We start from the raw sequence: 21,318 nt of genomic DNA on the forward strand, positions 1-21,318 counted from the left end.
TAGATTGTACATATTTTTTCTCCATTTACTTCAAACACATCGTCGTTGTTACAACAAAAACCCTTATAATTGCTCGCAAATTACTAATTATATTGACAATTAATTGCTTTAGGCTCACTTTTACCACCTCTTGATAAATTTATCCGATAGATAAATCCAGCTCTTAACCAATGAGAGCGCTTAAAACCGCCGTAACCATGGCAACTATCCTCTAGATAGTTTATCAGGAGGATGGTAAAAGTGGGCCTTAGAGAAGTGGCTGCTATTGTATTTTGAACAAAAAATAAGCAACAACTTGCTTATAACTTTTTTGAACCTCTCTGACTATGAAAACCAATGCATGATTTGCCATTTTGTTATTGGTTCCGAGTACACCCAAATCTTCGAATCCCGAAATTCTTTTTTTTTTTTTTTTATTTACAGTTTTTATTGGATCAACATTTTATTTCATGTTATGCACAATATTTGTAGTTTAGAATTAGTGTTTTATTCATTATACTGTATGAGGTTATTCACTTGTCTCCTCTTCGCTACTTCCATCGTTAGTTAATTGGTCTTGTGGCATTTTTCTTTTAAGACGTACATGGATGTTTTTCTTCCCTAACTTATAGTGTGTTGCTCCTTCGCAGTTTTTTAAGTTTTCAAAGAACTTCACGTTAAGCCGTTTGATGAAAGTTGTCACTGTAGGTATGTTTAATTCTTTATGAAGTTGGTCATTTCTAACGAACCACGGTGCATTTGTTGCAATCCTTAAAACTTTATTTTGAAAAGTCTGCAATTTCCGCAAATTGGTTTTGGAGGTATTTGACCATACACAGCTGGCGTATGTTAATAGCGATCTCAACAATGATTTATAAAGTAGGAGGGTGCATTCTATTTTTAGTTGGGATTTTCGATTTATGAGGGGATAAAGTTGGTTTAACCGTACATTTGCCTCATTGAGTTTTCGGTTGATATGAAAGCCCCAGTGAAGCCTCGTGTCGAGATATACTCCAAGATATTTAACAGCCTCGGTTGACCATTCTACACCTTCATTGTTAATTGATATTTCTGGTAGCTCTCGGAATCTTCTTAACGTGAACATCTTCAATTGTGTTTTAGCCGGATTTGCCATAATTCCCCATTTATTGGCCCATCTGCATACGATATTGATATCATTTTGTAATGCGTCAGTTGTTTCCATGATGTTATTTCTCTGGCTGATAATAGCGGTGTCGTCAGCAAACATTGATAGTATTCCTGAAACGGTTGGTATATCGTGCACATATATATTAAATAGCAAGGGGGCCAACACGCTGCCTTGAGGTACTCCGGCTTCTATAGATTTAATTGTTGATAATTCGTTATTGATTTTGATTTGGAACGTTCGTTTATCAAGAAATGAGAATAATATAGCTGTTAAATATGATGGTAGTTTTAGGTGTAGTAGTTTGTATTTAAGGCCTTCTAACCAAACTTTATCGAACGCTTGGGCGAAGTCTAGGAAAGCTACCGCTGTGTATTGCTTTGCTTCAAATCCCTTTTCAATAGCTTCACTAAGTCTTAGTAGTTGATGACACGTTGAATGGTTATTTTTGAATCCAAACTGAAATGACGGAATAGTCCTTTCTATCACTAATTCTGTTTTTAGTCGGCTTTGGATGATCTTTTCTAAAATCTTTGATAAAACTGTTAGTAAACTAATAGGACGATAACCGTCCATATAACTGTGATTTTTTCCAGGCTTCGGAAAGACTACGATTTGGGCATGTTTCCATTTATCTGGAAAATACCCAATTCTCAGACATCCATTAAATAGAGTTGTTAAAAAAACTAACATTTTATTGCTGAGTTGTTTTAAAATTTCGTTAGTGATCAAATCGTACCCTGGACTTTTTTTTTTAGGTAGTCGTTTGATTATGATTTTAATTTCATCAGGTGATGTTGGTTCAATTTCACTAGCGACTGGCATATGATTTTCAATGTAGTTTAGTATGTTTATTCTTTGCGCGTTTTTAATTATAGTAGGAGGACGAAAAATTTTTTCTAAATGTTCGCTAAATAGATTGCATTTTTCAGTATCTGAATAAAACGTATTTTGGTCATTTTTGATAGGGCTTATAGTTTGCTTTTGCTGTATTAGCTTTTTCGTTGTTCGCCACATGCCAGGATCATTGTTTCCATATGTTTTAATTTGTTGTTGATAGCGTTCAATTCGAAAAACATCAAGTTCTTTTTTAATTCGGTGTGCCAAGTTGTTCATTCTGTTTTTAATTTCACGGTTCCGCGTTCGATGCCATTCTCGTCTCAAACTGTTTTTTTGTTTTATTAGTTCTGATATAGCAGCTGGTGTAAGTGCTTGATAAGGTTTGTTATTTCGTTTTTTATGAGGAATTGTTGATAGTTTTACACTTTCGCAAATGTTGTTTGTATAATTGGAGATTGTTTGATCTATTTCTTCCTTACAATCGATGTTAATTGGAGCTTTAGCCATTCGATCTAGTGTTTCTCGAAATTTTTCCCATATTGGTTTGCCATTTATCAGTTTTGGCGGTGGTGCGAAGTTTTTAGGAAAACTCTGAAACGATATGATTATTGGTACGTGATCGGAGTTTAATTCGCTTAGAACTTGTTGGGCAATAGGTTTCTTGAAATTTTTTTGTATAACAATATCAATTATATCTGGTAGTCGCTCTTGCTGATACGGATAATACGTGTATTCTTCAGGTGGTATTATCTGTAATGCATTTATTGTTGAAATTTGTTGGAGTTTTATTCCATTTGGATTACTAGCACGGCATCCCCATATTGTATTTTTACAATTCAAATCGCCTATCAAGAGTGTTGGAGTATCGGTATTAAATATGAGTCTTATATCGCTTTCTATTAGTTGTTTATTTGGCTGTTTGTAGACAGATATTAATTTTATGTTAGTACCATCTATCGTTTTTATTTTAACTCCGACAGCTTCGAGATGTTGAATGCCATTCAAGTGAATTTCTTCATGTTGTATTCCTCCCTTAATTAAAATTGCTGCTCCTCCTGCAGCTGTTGCTGCGTTTCGGTCTTTTCTATACACGTTATATCCTGGAATATTGCATCTTTCGCCTTGCTTTAAATGTGTTTCAGTAATGCATGCTATTTGGATGTTGTGTCGATAGAGAAATTCTATGGTTTCAGATCGTTGGTTCTTTAGACCATTCGCATTCCAGTTCATAACGGTGATGTCTTGTATGGTACGGTTGCTATTGTTAGCCATTGATAAGATTGGGAAGTAGGGAACATGTGATGAATTCTTTGATTTGTGATATAATTGGTGTAAAAAGATCTTTTAGAAATTTGATAATGGTATTTGTAATTGTGGTTGTAAGGGTTGAGGATAGAGGGTGATGATTGGAACCAGAGATAGGAGAAGTGTTTATGTTTTGGTGTTGTATGTTTGATTGTTTTAGTATTTGTGAATAGCTTCTTGTGGTGGTTTGATAACTATTGCTACTTTGGGGTGTTACTTTTGTAGTTTGGGTAATACCTTGTGGTCTTCGTCTAGGTGCGTTTCGTTGTTGGATGTTTTGATGAACCATACAACCTCTGTAATTCGCTGGATGATTACCGCCGCAGTTTGCGCATGTTGGTGGATCAGTCTTCACCTTTGTGCAATTTTTAGTTATATGTTCTTTCCCACATTTAACACATTTCGGCTGTTTGAAACAGTAGTTTCTAGTGTGACCAAATCTTGACATCGATGGCATTGTGGTATATTTCCCGGTTTCCTTCTTGCTTCAACGTCAACTGTGCATTGAAAGATTGATTTAATATTATATATGCCCTTGGCGCTTTCGTCTGGTTTTAGTTGGACTGCACATATAGGTATCGGTCTTTTGTCTTTATTAAGTAATCTAGTTACTCTAATAATTGGGAGTTTATGGGTTAGTAGCTCGTTGGATATTTCTTCTTCGGTTAAAGATATGGGCAAATGTCTTATAATTACAGATACATGCTTGGAATTAGGATCTTGAAATGAGTGAAATTCAAGTCCTTCTTCCGTGTAGAATTTTGTTAATTTGCGATAGTCATCAATATCGTTTAAATTAATTTTTAGTTTATTGTTAGTATATTTGGTACTAAATTCTTTGGTTACCTTTGTTTTAATATCCTTTAATATTTCTTGGTAGTTTACTACATTATGTAGGAATATTGGTGGTATTTTAGAGGGTTTTTCAGAATTTTGTTGTTGGTCTTCTACTTTATCCGTTTGCATTGTTGATAATGGGTAGTATTTGTTGTTTTGTAGAAGGACATTAGGATTAGGATCCCATGTGTAGCGTTTTTGAGTCTCCGATATGGGAGGTGATAATACATCACTTTTCCTTTTGTTGTTATCTTTTTTTGTTGTTACGGTATTTCCTGACGGGCCTGCAGTGGCATCCATGCTTCCAGGACAGCTTTCCCCTTACGGGAAAGCACGTTTTATAATTAATTTTGTTCCTATTATAAGGATTTATTTCATATACGTATTCTTATAAGGAGTAATAAACCGGTCTTGTCTTGAGGGTGAACCTGTTATCGCGTTTAGAGCGCTCGATACGTCCACTCGCTAGCACTGTCAGACACGGACTTTCCCGAAATTCTTTGTTGATGAGCGTCATAATGAAACCCACTACTAAGTTGAACTTCATGAGGGTACGATACTTGTCAACATCATTCATGCTCCTAACCTGACGTTTAAGATAATCCATAACATTTGGATTTAACACGTTAACTGCCGTGTGCATATATATTATGCACAGCAGTAAAGATACCAGCGCCATGTGCATATATATTATGCACAGCTATTTTGTGCTTGTACGCTGTGTGAATAACCTGTTTTCACGCTTCCTATGTATTTTAAAGTATAAATGGTTTCGGCCGGCGTACAACTACTTATGTTCCATTTGGTTTTGGGAAATAAAAATACGAAGGAGTTATCAATAAATTCGCGGTAAAATACATTTTAGTGACTTTATATTTTAAACGTAACATAATAAAGATTCCAATACAACGTAGGTAATAGTGTATAACTCAAACAAAATAACAAAATTTTTGAATCCCTAAAATGTTTTCGATCATTTTTTTTATTTTCTAATTGCTGTGTTAACTTTGAAAAAACATTTTACACAATAGTGGGGAAGATTTTCACATCCCTGACAAGCAAACAGTACCTGTTTACTGTTATTTATTGCATAACGGCGATCGTGTCCTTTTGAAAGTGTCTGATAGCATTCCTTGCATCTCTTTCTTTTTGCTGCTCTATAAGTTCGTGTTTTTGATATCTCGTATGTCCAGTAACATCATTTTCATTTTCAAGTTTCATGAGCTGTATACATAAATTCTCTTTGAATTTCGTAAAGGATAATTGTTTGTTGACCTGTTTGAACAACAACCATACGTTGACTACTGAAGTTCCTGTCAATATTTCCAACGCAATTTTTCGGTACCATTTGACAGTACGACATAGAGAACTCGAATACGCTGTCATTTGATCCGAGATATCTATGTACGACTTAGCAGCATTGTAATCTACAATGGCAGCTGGTTTTATTCGAGCACCAATTCTAGTGTTCACGTGAACTAGTTCGTCGTTATGTTTGGTTGAAAGAAAGAGAATGTCTGTGGCTGCGCAAGCGCGGGCATTTAGCAAAAATTTAAGAATTACGGCTCGATCCGAACCACACACACACATATTTTTGACTTCGCCTTTGTAACGCGACTTTAAAATTATTTTTATAAGTTACGCATTATTATAATATATATAAAAACTGTGATATAGTGTCGAAATCGCGATAGGGAACAGCGATAGGGACAATAAAGTAAGAAATTAATAATAATTATTCATGGTCTTTTCCTTTTAATATCTTCCTTTTTTTTCTTTGAATCAGTACCTTTTATTTTGTTTCCGAACCGTTTTCGAGCAAACATTGGTCCTTCGAGCCGGATCTATTCCGGAATCTATTTTTTTCTTTTCTCTCCCATTTAAATTAATTATTCATCATTCTATCTTTATCTACTAAATCAATTCATCATTGTCGCTATCTCTTTCCCGTTGCCACGCGCTCAAATTCGTATTCACCCACATCTGGTGAATTTGGTTCGAAGTTGCAACAAAAAAGTGGTTCAATTTATTTTTAGAATTTATTGTGGAATATTTTTCTGTTCTTCATAAAAATCATTGTCGAATTATAATAATAACTATTATTTTAATCCATATTCTCCTTGGAATATATCTATTTTTTCTCATTCTTCCTTTTGGAATTATTCTTATTTTTTCCTCCTTGGAATATATCTATTTTTTTTCTCATTCTTCCTGTTGGAATTATTATTTTTTTTTATTATTATTCCCCTTGGAATATATATTTTTTCTTTTCTCTTTCTTCCTTTTGGAATTATTTTTTTTTCCTTCTTTATACCCAGTTGAAGATTATCTCCCACGTGGAATCGTTACTTTAGAATTTATTTCTTTAACCCCTTGGGGTTTATTATCTTTGTTTTCCCTAAGAATAATTATTGGGATTATTATTGCAATTGTGCTTTTGGCCTTCAGAAGTTACGACCCCTATATAATTATCGTTTTCTTTCATCATGTCGGAAAAACTCGTCAAACTTACTTTACGCCGTACTTTTTAAATCATCTCACAGAATCTATGAATCTTGCACAAAATCTTCCTAACGATCCTATACAACATCTCATGTTCCAAGAACGAGCTAAAGATGCAGAAAAGGCATACGAAGAATCGACGAAGCTGACTTTGAAGCTCATGATGAAGTTCGAGCTAAAGCAGATACAGCTTTCTATACTATAAAAGCGCATCTTTATAAGCTTCAGCCACCACCACCTCTAACACCTACAACACCTCCAACTCCTCATTCTTCGTTGCCGTCTGCAACACCCAAATTAAATAAATTAACGATACCCGTTTTTGATGGGAATCATAAAGCCTGGCCTACATTCTTTGATCTATTTAGAACCATGATTCATGAAAACGAGTCTCTATCCAAAGTAGCAAAATATCAATACCTCCTGACATCGTTGAAAGATGAAGCTTTGAACTTAATAAAAGGCTTGCCAGTGACGGAAGACAATTACACCATTGCTTATACCACCTTAAAGGGCAGATATCAGAATCGCCGACATCTCGCTACTATGTATTACAACGAAATACAACACACAAAATCGTTATCCGAATCATCTCCAAAAGCAGTTCGTTTACTTGTCGATACTTTTAAAGAAAATGTCGAAGGATTCAGAAGTCTTGGCTTCCCTGTGGATCAGTGGAATTTTCTGTTATTCAACATTCTTTTACAAAAACTTAATAAATCTACCAAAACTAAATTCGAGACTGAGCACAGCTCACACGAAATTCCTACATATCAACAACTGATTGATTTCCTGGAAAACCAAGCAAAGGCGTTGGATGCAGTACAACTAAAATTATAATAAGTAGTAATTATAATAAAGCTTCTGCTCATTATCCAACAAAATCTTCTGTCAATCTGAAAGTTGAACAATCACCACTGAATACTAAATGTCCATTGTGTTCAGAAGCACACCCGATTTATCGATGCAACAACTTTCATTCCAAAAAACCTCTTGAAAGACTTAATTATGCTAGAGAAAATAGTTTATGTCGAAATTGTTTAAATTCAAAACATTCAACTAATAAATGTTTATCAACACGACGCTGCAAGCATTGTCAACAACCTCATCATTCTTTACTGCATCTAAAACCTCCACAATTATCTTCAGTTCCTGTTGAAGTTACCAATTGCAATCTGAATGCTGAAACTACGTCATCGTCACCGCAAGTTTCCCATGTGATCCTGCCAACTGCGTTACTCCACATTAAAGATCGATTTGGAGAATTTCATGTCGTACGAGCCTTGATCGATTCTGGCAGCATGTCGAATTTTATCACTCATAAACTGTCGAAACGTCTTCAACTCCATCGCACCTTTGGAACTTCAATTGAAATCCGAGACCTCAACTCCATGACGTCAATATGCAACCGAGGATCTGTTAATTGTCTTATTAAGCCTTGTACCGACACTACACCTGAATTTGAATAATTTATATAACTAATGTCAAGTTATATAAAATCATATCCCCATCTTCGTAAATTAGAATATCACTCCGAAGAACTCTCTAAAGTAAAAGAAGTCGATTTATTACTTGGAGCGGAATTAGTACCGCACATCCTCACTGGTTCACGAGTTTCGAGTGGAAAAAACGATCCTATTGCCTTAGAATCCGTATTCGGATGGATTCTAATGGGCCGATCCAGGTCTCCTTCAACATATTCGTTGACAACTTGTCTCTCAACAACTGAAAATCCCTTAGATCAATGCCTGAAGAGATTTTGGGAGATGGAATCTATTCCTATAAAACCCTCATTGTCTAAAGAGGAACAAAAATGTGAAGACCATTTCAAGAGTACATACCAGCGTGCTGATTCAGGGCGTTTTATTGTATCTTTGCCATTCAAGAGTGATAAACCATCCTTGGGCCATTCCTATCAAACTGCTTTAAAACGTTTTCATTCTCTGGAATACAGATTTTCCAAAAATGTGGAGTTAAGAAACGATTATACAAAATTTATGAATGATTATATATCATCTGAACACATGAGTATCATTTCTGATGAGTCTACAAAATCTCCTTTTGCATACTATATTCCACACCACTGTGTATTACGAGCAGAAAGTGCCTGCACTAAATTAAGAGTAGTTTTCGACGCCTCAGCGCGATCGTCAAATGGGAAATCCCTAAATGATAACCTTCTTATCGGCCCAAAACTACAACAAAATATAATGAAAATTCTGTTAAATTTTCGATGCTTTAAGTATGCTTCCATTTGTGATATAAAACAAATGTATAGGCAAATTCTTCATAGGCCTCAAGACAGAGATTACCAAAGAATCATTTGGAGATCATCTCCTGATAAACCAATTCAAGAATATCGATTGAATACCGTAACATATGGGCTTGCTTCATCACCTTTTTTGGCGCTTCGCACAATTTTAGAACTGTCCAATTTATATTCACAAGATATAGAGAGAATCACTAAAACATCATATATATGTAGATGATATCGTCACCGGTGCTTCCACTATCGATGATCTACTTAAGTTACAAAAAGAATTAATAATGGTGTTACAAAAGGGTGGTTTTGAACTTCGTAAATGGACAAGTAATAATGAAAGAGTATTATCGTCTGTCCCTATTTCTGATCAATTATCAACAATATCTTTCGAATGTGAAGAAATAAATTGCGTCAAAGTCCTGGGCTTGCAGTGGAATCCAGTCAAGGATACATTTACTTATTCATATACAGCCCGTGTTACTCAATGTACAAAAAGAACAATTCTATCAGAGATCGCCAGAATCTACGATCCCTTAGGATTTTTAACACCGTGTACATTAAAGGCCAAACATTTGATACAACAGCTATGGCAATTGAAAACGTCATGGGATGATTCCCCTCCGGAATTTATCAAGACTTCATGGAACATGTTTAAATCCAAACTCCCATTGTTATCAAAATTTAACCTGTCCCGTTGTATGATCCTTGATAATCCCACCAGCATTCAATTACATTTATTTTGCGATGCATCGCAGATAGGTTATTGTGCAGTTGCCTATAGTCGAACAACAACTAATGAAAACAAATGTTATACTCATTTTGTTTGTGCTAAAGCTCGTGTAGCTCCTCTAAAGTTATTTCTATTCCTCGATTAGAACTCTGTGCAGCTCTTCTGCTTACTGAGTTATTTGAACATATCAATGAAGTTTTATCACACAAAATTCAGTTTGAATCCATTTATGCATGGTCAGACTCCCAAGTCGTGCTGTCTTGGCTTGCATCTCCTGCTCAAAGATGGAAGGTCTTTGTGGCAAATCGTGTCACTAAAATACAAGAAATTTTACCGATTAATCATTGGCGACATGTTCCGTCATTAAATAATCCCGCTGATTGCGGTTCTCGTGGATTGTTTCCTGATCAATTAATCAATTCCGATCTTTGGTGGCAGGGCCCATCATGGCTCTGTGATCATTCCGATAATTGGCCGTCTAGTCCATCTATGACTGCTGAAGCGAAAGACACAATAGAGGAACAAAGACAACTTTTCATAAATGCTATTGTGATTGAATCTCATATCTTTGATACTCTCCTTAATCGTTTTTCTTCTTTATCCAAGATAAAACATATTATTGTTTATTGTAAACGATTCATTCTTCATTGCCAACGAAAAAAGAAATCATTTTCTATGGTATTATCACCATTTGAATTGCAGGGTGCATTATATTCATTGATTCAGCATGTGCAAACTCAAACCTTTTCTTTTCTATTCACCGCTATCCGTCACAATAAACCAGTTCCTAAACCCTTTCATTCATTATCTCCATTTGTCGATCGTGGCGGGTTGATCAGGGTGGGTGGACGATTAAAACAATCTGAGTTACCGTTCGATCAGACACATCCAGTGTTGTTGCCCCGGAATTCGCGACTAAGTGAATTAATTGTGGAAGAAGTTCATCGTGAGTTCTTGCATCCGGGATACCGAACTGTCTTATCATTGGTGATGCAACAATTTTGGATCATGGACTCAAGATTTGTAATCCATCGTGTATTATCAAGATGCATTCCATGTTTTAAGATGAAACCACGTTCGTACGCACCAGTCATGTCAGATCTCCCTAAGTTCCGAATCGAAGAAATTAAACCATTTTCCAAAGCTGCAGTGGATTTTGCAGGACCTGTTTTTACCACATTAAATAGAAGTCGAGGTTCTAAATCTGTCAAGTCGTATATCTGTGTTTTTGTCTGTACGGCCACCAAGGCCATTCACCTTGAACTTGTTTCAGGTTTATCCACTGATGCCTTTTTAGCAGCACTTCGCCTATTCGTTTCCCGTCGAGGACGATGTTCTATACTTATCTCAGACCAAGGGACCAATTTTATAGGCTGTAATAATCGTTTGAAAGAAATGGCAGAAATTGTAGGTGTCAAACTTGGCTTAGAATGGAAATTCAACCCACCTGGAGCACCACATTTTAATGGTTTAGCTGAATCCAATGTAAAGTCAGTTAAGACTCACTTGATAAAGGTTATTGGTAGTCAAGTGCTCTCCTTTGAAGAAATGTATACCGTTTTGACACAGATCGAGGCGGTTTTAAATTCAAGACCCTTGACTCCCGTGTCAAGTGATCCAAACGATTTACAAGCCTTAACTCCAGGTCACTTTTTACATCTTGAACCATTAAATTCTTGTATTGTAGATCCTGATCTATCCACGGTACCTTGCAGTCGTCTCGATCGATGGCAGCTTCTACAAAAAACCGTTCAAGATTTTTGGAAACGTTGGAAACACGACTACCTACACACACTTCAACAAAGAACTAAATGGACTGAATCTTCATCCAATCCCGTCGTCGGAGATATGGTTCTGATTAAAAATGAAAACCGACCTTCTTTCCAATGGGACCTTGGAAGAATTGAAGAAATTCACCCCGGAAAAGACGGGGTAGTCAGAGTAGTCACCCTAAAAACTTGCACTGGTCGTTTGACGCGCCCAGTAGTGAAAATTTGTCCGTTGCCAAAATAAAATAAAATAAACAACACTTTCCTTATAAAAAAAAAAAAAATAAATAATTAAAATTAATATTTTTTGGTGGGTGGAATGGCTGCGCAAGCGCGGGCATTTAGCAAAAATTTAAGAATTACGGCTCGATCCGAACCACACACACACATATTTTTGACTTCGCCTTTGTAACGCGACTTTAAAATTATTTTTATAAGTTACGCATTATTATAATATATATAAAAACTGTGATATAGTGTCGAAATCGCGATAGGGAACAGCGATAGGGACAATAAAGTAAGAAATTAATAATAATTATTCATGGTCTTTTCCTTTTAATATCTTCCTTTTTTTTCTTTGAATCAGTACCTTTTATTTTGTTTCCGAACCGTTTTCGAGCAAACAGTCTCTCTTGTCCTTCCATTTCATAACTGATATACAACCTTTTTGTCGGCCAAAGATTTCTCCCTTTGCTAATTTTTTTTCCTCCACTTCTTTTGGGTTATCCCGTCTTTTTTTCCTTAGTGTTCCTACAAGGTGTGTTTGCCTTTCTTGAAGTTTTTTAGCTAAACTAACGCTTGTATACCAGTTATCCGCATATAATGTACGACCAGAATCTAGTACATTGTTCGAGAGACTCATAACAACATTATCAGCAACAGGTTCGTTGTGCTGCTTCTCCAGGCCGGCATAAATTTTTAATTTATAAGTATAACCTCCTTTCAAACATAATTTGAAAACCTTAATTCCAAATTTATGCCTTTTGCCTTTTATATATTGACGAAAGCTTAGCCTTCTACGAAAGGGGATCATACTTTCGTCAATACAAAATGCTTTTGAAGCTATCATGACAGACTGATATGATGTATTGACAAAGTCTATCAAAGGTTGTATTTTATACAGTCGGTCTCGCGGTGTACATAATTCATTGTTAAGGTACGTTTTCGTAAGGACAAATCCGGACGACTTGTCGGCCCGACATGTTTGTTGGGCGACAAATTGACAAAATTAACGTGTGTTTACGTAGTTACTTGTCGGCAACCGACATGTCGTGGAAACGATCTGAAAATCGAACTCTGCAGTTAGCGTCAAAATGGCAGACGATCAAGTCGAACAAGTAGTGTCAGCTTTCGTGGTGTTGGCAGGAAGTCTTGCAATAAAGTTATCAAAACCACAAAAGAATTCACTTCGAAAACGCAAAAGGTGGTATATTAGAAGCTTTTTAGCGAAAAGACGTTTCGAAGGTGCATACAGAACTTTTTATTTTATTGAAATGACATTACAACATGGATTCCCAACATAATATATGATCACAACACAAATTAACGACTGTTTACGTAGGGACAAATGAACGGTGACCCGACATGTGCGGTTGATTTTTGTATCCGATACCGACATGTCATTTTACTGTCCCAACAAGAAATGCATTTCGTTTACGTTATAACCGACAAGTCGGCCGACATGTTGTGTCCTTACGAAAACAAGGCTTTAGAAAAGTGCCACATTCGGAGAAGCATTTCAAACCTAAAAAACATATACAATAAATATAATAAATAGTCATAAATAAAATAACTATCTAGTAAAACACACAGATACAACCAAAGTAACAATAAAAATAAGTAACTCACCGATTTCTCGAAATTACTTTGGAGACACCACTTTTATATAAAATATTTCGACTCCAATACCCGTCCACATAAGTAAGCCTAGAAATACCTGCATTTCCTCTCTGTTAGTAGGTACCCAATCATTTAGACGTGAACTTTTGCCTATTTTTTCCTGCACAATGGCATCTATAATAGTTTGTTCAGCGTAGATGTTGGTTTGCTCTACCATTGTGTCCAAGATTTCACTAGTAATAAGTAATTTATAAAATTCTAATTCAGTTTTATCTAAATAGTCCGCAGCGACCTGAGGGCAAATACCATCACGTTCTGAAAAATTGAAATTGTTGTAATTTCCTGTTATGAGACCCCAGTTATCACTTGGAGTCGCAACATCGTCAAGAGATGAAGTTTCGGAGTCGAATTCGTCACTCTCTTCGTCATTTTTAGCCAAATTTACGCGATCGTCACGGCTTGTTTGGGCGCGTTTTTGCTTTCTTTTTTTAGATGGACCGGCACTAATTTCACTGTCACTTGTTACACTACTGCTTGTTTCAACTTCATGTGTTTCACTATCAGCGTCTGGATCATCATCGTCAGTAGCGTAGGGATCTTCGTCGCTTGCGTCTGCAATCGCTGTTGTTTTTTTTTCTTCCATATTCCACACCACACTATACCACGAGGACCGCTGCAGTTCAACACCACGTGCACGCCGTTTATTACCATTATTACCAACACCGCACGCGTCTGCGCAATTACCTGTGCATACAATGTATGCACACGGCGTAGGACCATCAAGATGTAGTTGTACGCCACGTGCATATATTCTATGCACACCTCCAAATACAATAAATAAAATCTTTTTAGAATCTGCATCATTATTAAAGCCTATTTTGTAACATTTGGCGAAGAAAAAAAATTACACAGTCATTTGGCGCCATGGACCTGACCACTAAATATGGCCCGGCAGTTAACGTGTTAAACCGGTACGAAAAGACATGTTGGTCAACAGGCCTTTTAAGTCTTATTGATGGTAATTCAAAATGGGCTTGTAGGTAACAAGGACGAGGCGATTGTTCCAGGATAGGATCGTGATAAAAAATTTTACGCAATTATTTTTTCAATGCCAATATTTCGCAAATAAATTGTTACTTCATCAGGGCTTAAGCATTTACTACAAACAAAACCAAAAGTAAACAATAAGTAATTACAAAAATAATAAAACTTACAATTGCCAGGAAAAAGGCGAAAAAGACAGAGAAATCAAACGTAAAACTCGGCATCGAAAACACGTGCGAGAGAGTCGTTAAAAACAACCTGTGGCATAAGCGCCTGCGTACAACGGTACAATTTAAATCGACAACTTCACGTGAGGCGGGAAGCGCGAAAATTTAAAACTTTAAAAAGTTAAGTTGATTTGTGCATTTCGGAAACCAGCGAATAAATGCTACTCAAAGCATCTATATCTGTCCTAAAATTAATCGTGTTAGGTTGGGTAGATATGTGGAACATTTCCAAGAATAATCTGTTGTGATAATTAGATTCTCTGTCCAAAATTTTAACTTCATCAAAGTTGAAAGGGTGGTTATTGTCGAGGCAGTGTTGAGCCAAAGCACAACCACGCTTCGAAATTCTAATGTCACTTTTGTGTTTACTAAGACGTTTTTTGAGCCATTGACATGTATGTCCCACATATCTACCCCCACACAAGGAGCACGGTACAACATAGATAACGTTTGACTGGTACTCCAACGGAGTCTGATCCTTAAGTTTGGAAAACACCGTAGAAAGTTTTGACGGATAATGTTCGATATATTTAATGTCATTATTGGGGATATTACTTTTAAACATAGTGATCAGTTTCTGTGTAAGTTCAGGTATATAAGTAATTTTCTTGTATATAAACGGATTGTTGTCTGTGTTTGACTGAAGGTCCAAATTTTGGTTTGATGGTGAAGAACTAAAGAGCAATTTGTTCAAAAGTTTGGAAGGGTAATTATTGATTACAAAAATTTCTTTAAGTTTATTAAGGTTAGTGTTGATCCACTGCGGTTCACAGATCTTCGTAATTCTATATTTCATGGCCATGACAGTATTAATTTTGTGTTTAATTTTGTGGAAGGATGAGAAATGGATTATTAAGACTCTTTTTCTCGTCGATGTTAATTATCAGAAAATTATACGATTTCTTCAATATGATAATGTTTATTAACAATTTTATTAATTACAATCTTATATTGACTTTTTCATATTATTTATATTTTTCGTTAATCATTTTTTTATTATAAAAATACAGTAGTCGTAGCCCACTTTTTATAATTAGTTATTTTTTTAATATTTTGATTCACAACAACTTGCGCCCGGTAAAATCAGCCTTTTGATGGTAGAAATCTACTTTTCTGACATCCAATAGGCTGATTCTCATCACAAGTAAGCATTTGCCCAACTCAAGGTTTTATGGTCTCTTAATTAAAACATTGGGCAAATAATAACATGATAAATTCGTCTAATATTTAAGTCACAAAACAATAACTTACATCTCAATATTATAACGAGATAACGAATCGACGTTGCCACACATTTTTCCAGGCTTATAAACTACCGTAAAATCTAACGTTTGTAAAGAAAGCGCCCATCTTAATAGTCTAGCGTTTTTATTACTCATTTGTTTTAACCAAGTCAGAGGACAATGATCTGTTTCAATAATAAAATGAGTTAAATATAGATCCGGTTTTAATTTATTCACTGCCCAAACTAATGCAGCACATTCTAACTCACTTGCACTGTAAGCTTGTTCTCTCTCAGTTAGCTTTTTGCTTAAGTACAGTACAGGGTATTCTTTATTGTCGTCATCACGTTGGGATAAAGTAACTCCCATTCCTCGTTTTGAACAATCAGTTTGTACTATAAATTTTCTTTTATAATTGGGAGCTTTTAACACTTTACTACTAGTTAATTCTTGTTTTAAATTATTAAATGCGTTTTCCTTCTGTTCATCCCATTCAACCTTGTTTTTGGCTCCTTTTCGTAAAGCGTCTGTTAAAGGACTAACAATTTCTGCATAATTTGGTATGTAATGGTTATAATATCCAGTTATCCCTAAAAAGATTCTAATATCTTTTTTTGTTACCGGTCGTCGAAATTCTTTTATTGCAGCTACTTTTGCTTCAGATGGAGTTCTATAACCTTGTCCTATTTTATGTCCTAGATAAACAACTTGAGCTTTTCCCCACTCACATTTCTTTGCCTTTATTGTAAGACCTGCCTTATGCATAGCTGTAAACACAAGTCGCAAATGTTTCAAATGATCTTTCCATGTCATTGAATGTATTGCTATATCATCTAAATAAGGTTCGGCAAATTCGTTATAACCTTCCAAAATTTTATCCATTAATCTTTGAAAAGAAAATGGAGCGGATTGAAGTCCGAATGGCAAAGTTACTGGTTCAAATACTCCTCGATGAGTTATAAAAGCTGCATATTTACTTGCACGCTCAGTCATTCCAATTTGCCAGTAAGCTCGTACAACATCTATAAGACTTAAATATTTTGCGTTACTACACCGTTCCACACAAGCTTCTATGTTAGGTATTGGGTGTTGTTGAGGTATGGAAATAGCATTTAAAGCCCGATAATCTATTACTGGTCTTGGTTCTTTACCTTCTATTTCTATTATAATCATCGGCGACGAATATGGACTGTCACTTGGTTTAATTACGCCTAAGTTAAGCATTTTATCTATTTCTTCATCTATGATTTCTCGTACTCTCGGAGATTGTGAATACGGTTTGGTTCTGATAATCCTTTCTTCTTTCAAAGCAATATCATGTTGAACCAAATTGGTTCTACCAGGGCGATTTGAAAATAACCCAGGAAATTCTCCAATTAAATTCTCCAAATCCATTCTTTGCTCTTCTGTAAATTCTCCAATTCCCTTTGATTGTTGTAAAACTTCTGTAGCCAGTAAAGTTGCTTCCTCTTTCTTTTCCAATTTATATATATTCATTTCTGTTTCTTCTTCCCCCGAAGATGTTACGTACATCGCAACTATTTCAGGTTTTTCATAATAAGGTTTCAATAAATTTACATGTATAAGGGTTTGCTTTCTTCTTCCAGTTAGGTCTTCTAATATGTAATTGGTATCTGATATTTTCCTTACTACTTTCTTTGGACCTTCCCATTGCATTTGTAATTTATTCGTTCTAGCTGGCTGATATATCATCACTTTATCCCCTTCTTTGTAAATAATTTCCTTTGCTTTTTTATCATAATATTTCTTTGATTTATTCTGTGCTTCTTTCATACTAATTTCTACAATTTCTTGCATGTTTTTCAATCGTTCAAGTAATTTCAATACATAACTAACTACTGGTTCATTAGTATCTCTGCCATTCCATAAGGCTTTTAACATACTTAATGGAGATCTAATTTGCCTTCCATAACATAACTCCGCAGGACTGAAACCATGTGCCGCATGTGGCGCACTTCTTACGGCAAATAATGCTTGATCAATGTACTCGTCCCACTCTTTTCCATGTTCGTAACTCAAAGCTCTGAGTATTCTTTTAAACACTCCATGAAATCTCTCTACTGCATTTGACTGAGGATGGTATGCAGAGCTGTGGATTATTTTAATACCACTTTGTTCCAAAAATTCCGTAGTTAGGTTGCTAACAAACACTCTCCCCAAATCTGTCTGTATCTCTGAAGGGAAACCAACTCTAGAAAATATGCTCAATAATCCTTTTACCACTGATTCTGAGTCAGCTACTTGTAGTGGTATTGCATCCGGAAATTTAGTTGCACAGCACATCAAGGTAAGTATGTACCTATTTCCCTTTTCCGTTTTAGTCAAAGGTCCGACAATATCTACATTTACTTTCTTGTACGGTTCTGTTATAATTGGAACTCGGCACATAGGCGCTTTTACTTTGTCTGTGCTTTTCCCTACACGCATACATACGTTACAATATTTTATTTTATTCTTGACATCTTTATTTAGTTGTCTCCACCAGTAATTTTGTTTTATTCTTGCAACCGTCTTTTTACATCCTAAATGGCCCATCCACATATTATCATGCGCAATATCCATTATCTTCCCTCGTAGACTTGTTGGTACCACTACTTGTTCATAGTGTCTTCCTAATTTGTCTACAAATCTTCGGTGCAATATTCCATTTAAGATTTTAAATTTAACACCATTTTTGTCCTCTTTAATCTCTGCTTTATCATAGTATTCTTTCAACGTAGGGTCTCCTCCCTGCAACAACCTCAGTTTATTAGGATTTAACTTTGTTATATCATCATAATCAGTTTTTCCTTTAGGAATTATCAACATTTCTTCTAAAACACTTTCTTCCTTCTTTTGTTTATCCTTTTCATTTACTTTATTTTCCTGTTCTCTTAATTCTTTATGCTTTTCATTTTTCTGATTTTGTTCTACTGGAATACTTTGTTGTTCTAATTTTAATTTTTTTGATTTTGATCGGGTTAATGCAAATACATTTTGTACATTATCCACATTACTGAACATTTCCCACGTTCTATTTGACAATAGATACGAGTATCCGTTTGGCAAATTACTTGTAACTGCAGCTTCTGTTTCAAGTTCTCCTATTTCTGGTAAATTTAATTTTACTACAGCCACTGGTAAAGCCACACTTTCTTCATTCAGTACTCCTCTAACATGTACATATTTCCCAGAATAATGTTCTGTTTTGACAATGTTTTTATGTACTACATCATAACTCGCAGCACTGTCTCTCAAAATGTTTACTTCCTTACCATTTATTTCCCCTTTTAAAGTATATGGAGCAAATAATTCTTCAACTTCTTTCTTAGTATTTAAGGTAGCTACTACTTGCTTATTTTCTTTGCTTTCTTTGAAATTAGGACATTCTTTTGATCCTTTAAAATGACCTATTCCTCCGCAAGCATAACATTTAAATGGTCTTCGTTTATCAAAACTTCTCTTATCTCCTTTCCTTTCGCTTTCTGTTTCTATATTGGAAGGATTATTCTGATTCGTTTCCCTTTGTGTTGATGTTTTATGTTCCTGCTTAAATTTATTATATCCATTTCTATCATTAATAGGACCCCTCTTCGAAATGTAAACATCTGCTTGTTCCGCTGCTTCTTCAATTGATTTTGTTTTATTGTGATCTTCAACCCAAAATCTCATTTCAGATGGTATTGAACTGTAAAACTTTTCTAAACATATTAATTGTATTAATTTATTTATATCACTGCATATCCCTTCGCATTTAATCCATTCTTTAAAATTATTCTTCAATTGATAAGCAAATTCAGCATAACTCTGATCAAATTTCTTTTTACTATATCTAAATTTGGCCCTAAAGACCTCAGAAGTTAACTGATATTTTTTTAATAAACTGGCTCTAACTTTATCATAATCCTTCGCATCTTCTTCGCTTAATCTAGCCACAACTTCATTTGCGGCCGGTGACAATACACTGGTCAATCTCAGTGGCCATGTTTCTTTCCCGCAGTTTAATTGAATACAAACCCGTTCAAAGTTGATCAGGAATAAACTCATATCACCGTTATCTTTAAATGGTTGTAAATACTTATTCATATTAAAACTATTGATATTAGAATTACTAAAATTAGAATTCTCAGAAATACCTTGCACCCTAAACTGTGCAAGTTTTACTTCAGTATCTAACTTAGCAATCTCTAATCTTTCAATTCTCTCTTTTTCTTCTTTTTCTTTTTTTTCTATTTCAATCTTTTCTAATCTACCCTTTTGAGGATTTTCAGTCCAAGTCATTATTTCTATTTTAACCTCATCTACAGTGTAGTTAGAATTTATTATTTCTTTAATTATTTCTAATTTTCTTTTCTTTTCAGGTAATTCAAATAACTGTGAAATATATTTTAACTCATGCACCGTGAAAATACTAAATTCAGCCTCAGAACTCATTTTATTTTTGATACAGACTAATAACGTAACCTTTTATTTCAATTAATAGTAAAATTAATACAATTTCTTTACAGTTAGATTAAACTGATCCAACTTACAAAATAATAGGAATTGGTTGTTTATTTGTTATAAAAACTCTTTCAATGAGACCACAAAATCTCAAGTGAAAACAAATGCTACTTACTATTTGTAATTCCTGTTGAATTTCTATCTTTTCTAATTTGAACTACGTTTCTGCTTTCGGTTGCTGTTGCTCCGTGAGCACCGCTTCTCCGTCCAGTCGCTGTTCTGCAAATTTCGCTTTCCTTTCCGGTCGTTGTTGCCCTTTGAGCTTCGCTTCTCCTTCCGGTTGCTGTCGTCACGTGAGCTTTGCTTCTCCTTTAGGTCGCTGTTATCCCGTGATCTTTGCTTCTCCTTCCGGTTGCTGCCGCTTCTTGAGCTTCGCTTTCTTCAAATCAACATCGAAACAAGGATACAATTTCTCTTGTTGTGGAATTCGTGCTGATCGGACTATCCCACCGCTGCCACCAGTTATTAAGACTTCTTTTTCTCGTCGATGTTAATTATCAGAAAATTATACGATTTCTTCAATATGATAATGTTTATTAACAATTTTATTAATTACAATCTTATATTGACTTTTTCATATTATTTATATTTTTCGTTAATCATTTTTTTATTATAAAAATACAGTAGTCGTAGCCCACTTTTTATAATTAGTTATTTTTTTAATATTTTGATTCACAACAGGATATACCTCCCCGAATACGTCGGTTTGGTGTACCAGTCAAAACAAATCCGGTTGCTGTCATTTCTTATAACTTTAGTGTCTAAAAATGGTACATACCTATTGGTTTCTAGTTCTATAGTGAATTGAATGTGCTTATTGAAACTATTAAAAAGGGACAAAACCCTATCCTGGGAACTTTCGGGTATAGCTAAAATAATATCATCTACATATTTCTTGATAAACGGCAATTGAAAATCCAATTGAGGTATAATCATATCTAGTGAATAGTCCATTACAATTTGCGCTAAGATAGGGGAGATTGGAGATCCCATGGGAGTGCCAAAAACCTGCTTATAGGTTTTTCCGTTAAACGTGAAGACAGTGTTATTAAATACAGTTGAAAGTCTTTCCTTGATTATATTCACAACTAGTTCTATAGGGATGTTAGT

The 21,318-nt window shown here is 35.1% G+C and overlaps 2 protein-coding genes across 2 annotated transcripts; one reads left to right on the forward strand and one right to left on the reverse strand.

Moving 5' to 3' along the window:
• Positions 1-10,998: 10,998 nt before the first annotated feature.
• LOC139432748 (uncharacterized) lies at positions 10,999-11,616 on the forward strand. Its single transcript, XM_071201516.1, has one exon. It carries the CDS (start codon positions 10,999-11,001, stop codon positions 11,614-11,616), a length of 618 nt encoding a protein of 205 aa, XP_071057617.1.
• A 4,113-nt stretch (positions 11,617-15,729) lies between these two features.
• On the reverse strand, positions 15,730-20,139 carry LOC139432749 (uncharacterized). Its single transcript, XM_071201517.1, has one exon. The coding sequence runs from the start codon at positions 20,137-20,139 to the stop codon at positions 15,730-15,732; it is 4,410 nt and encodes a 1,469-aa protein (XP_071057618.1).
• Positions 20,140-21,318: the final 1,179 nt, after the last annotated feature.

This window comes from Onthophagus taurus, chromosome 2 (assembly GCF_036711975.1).
Source record: "Onthophagus taurus isolate NC chromosome 2, IU_Otau_3.0, whole genome shotgun sequence".
Classification (NCBI taxonomy): domain Eukaryota; kingdom Metazoa; phylum Arthropoda; class Insecta; order Coleoptera; family Scarabaeidae; genus Onthophagus; species Onthophagus taurus.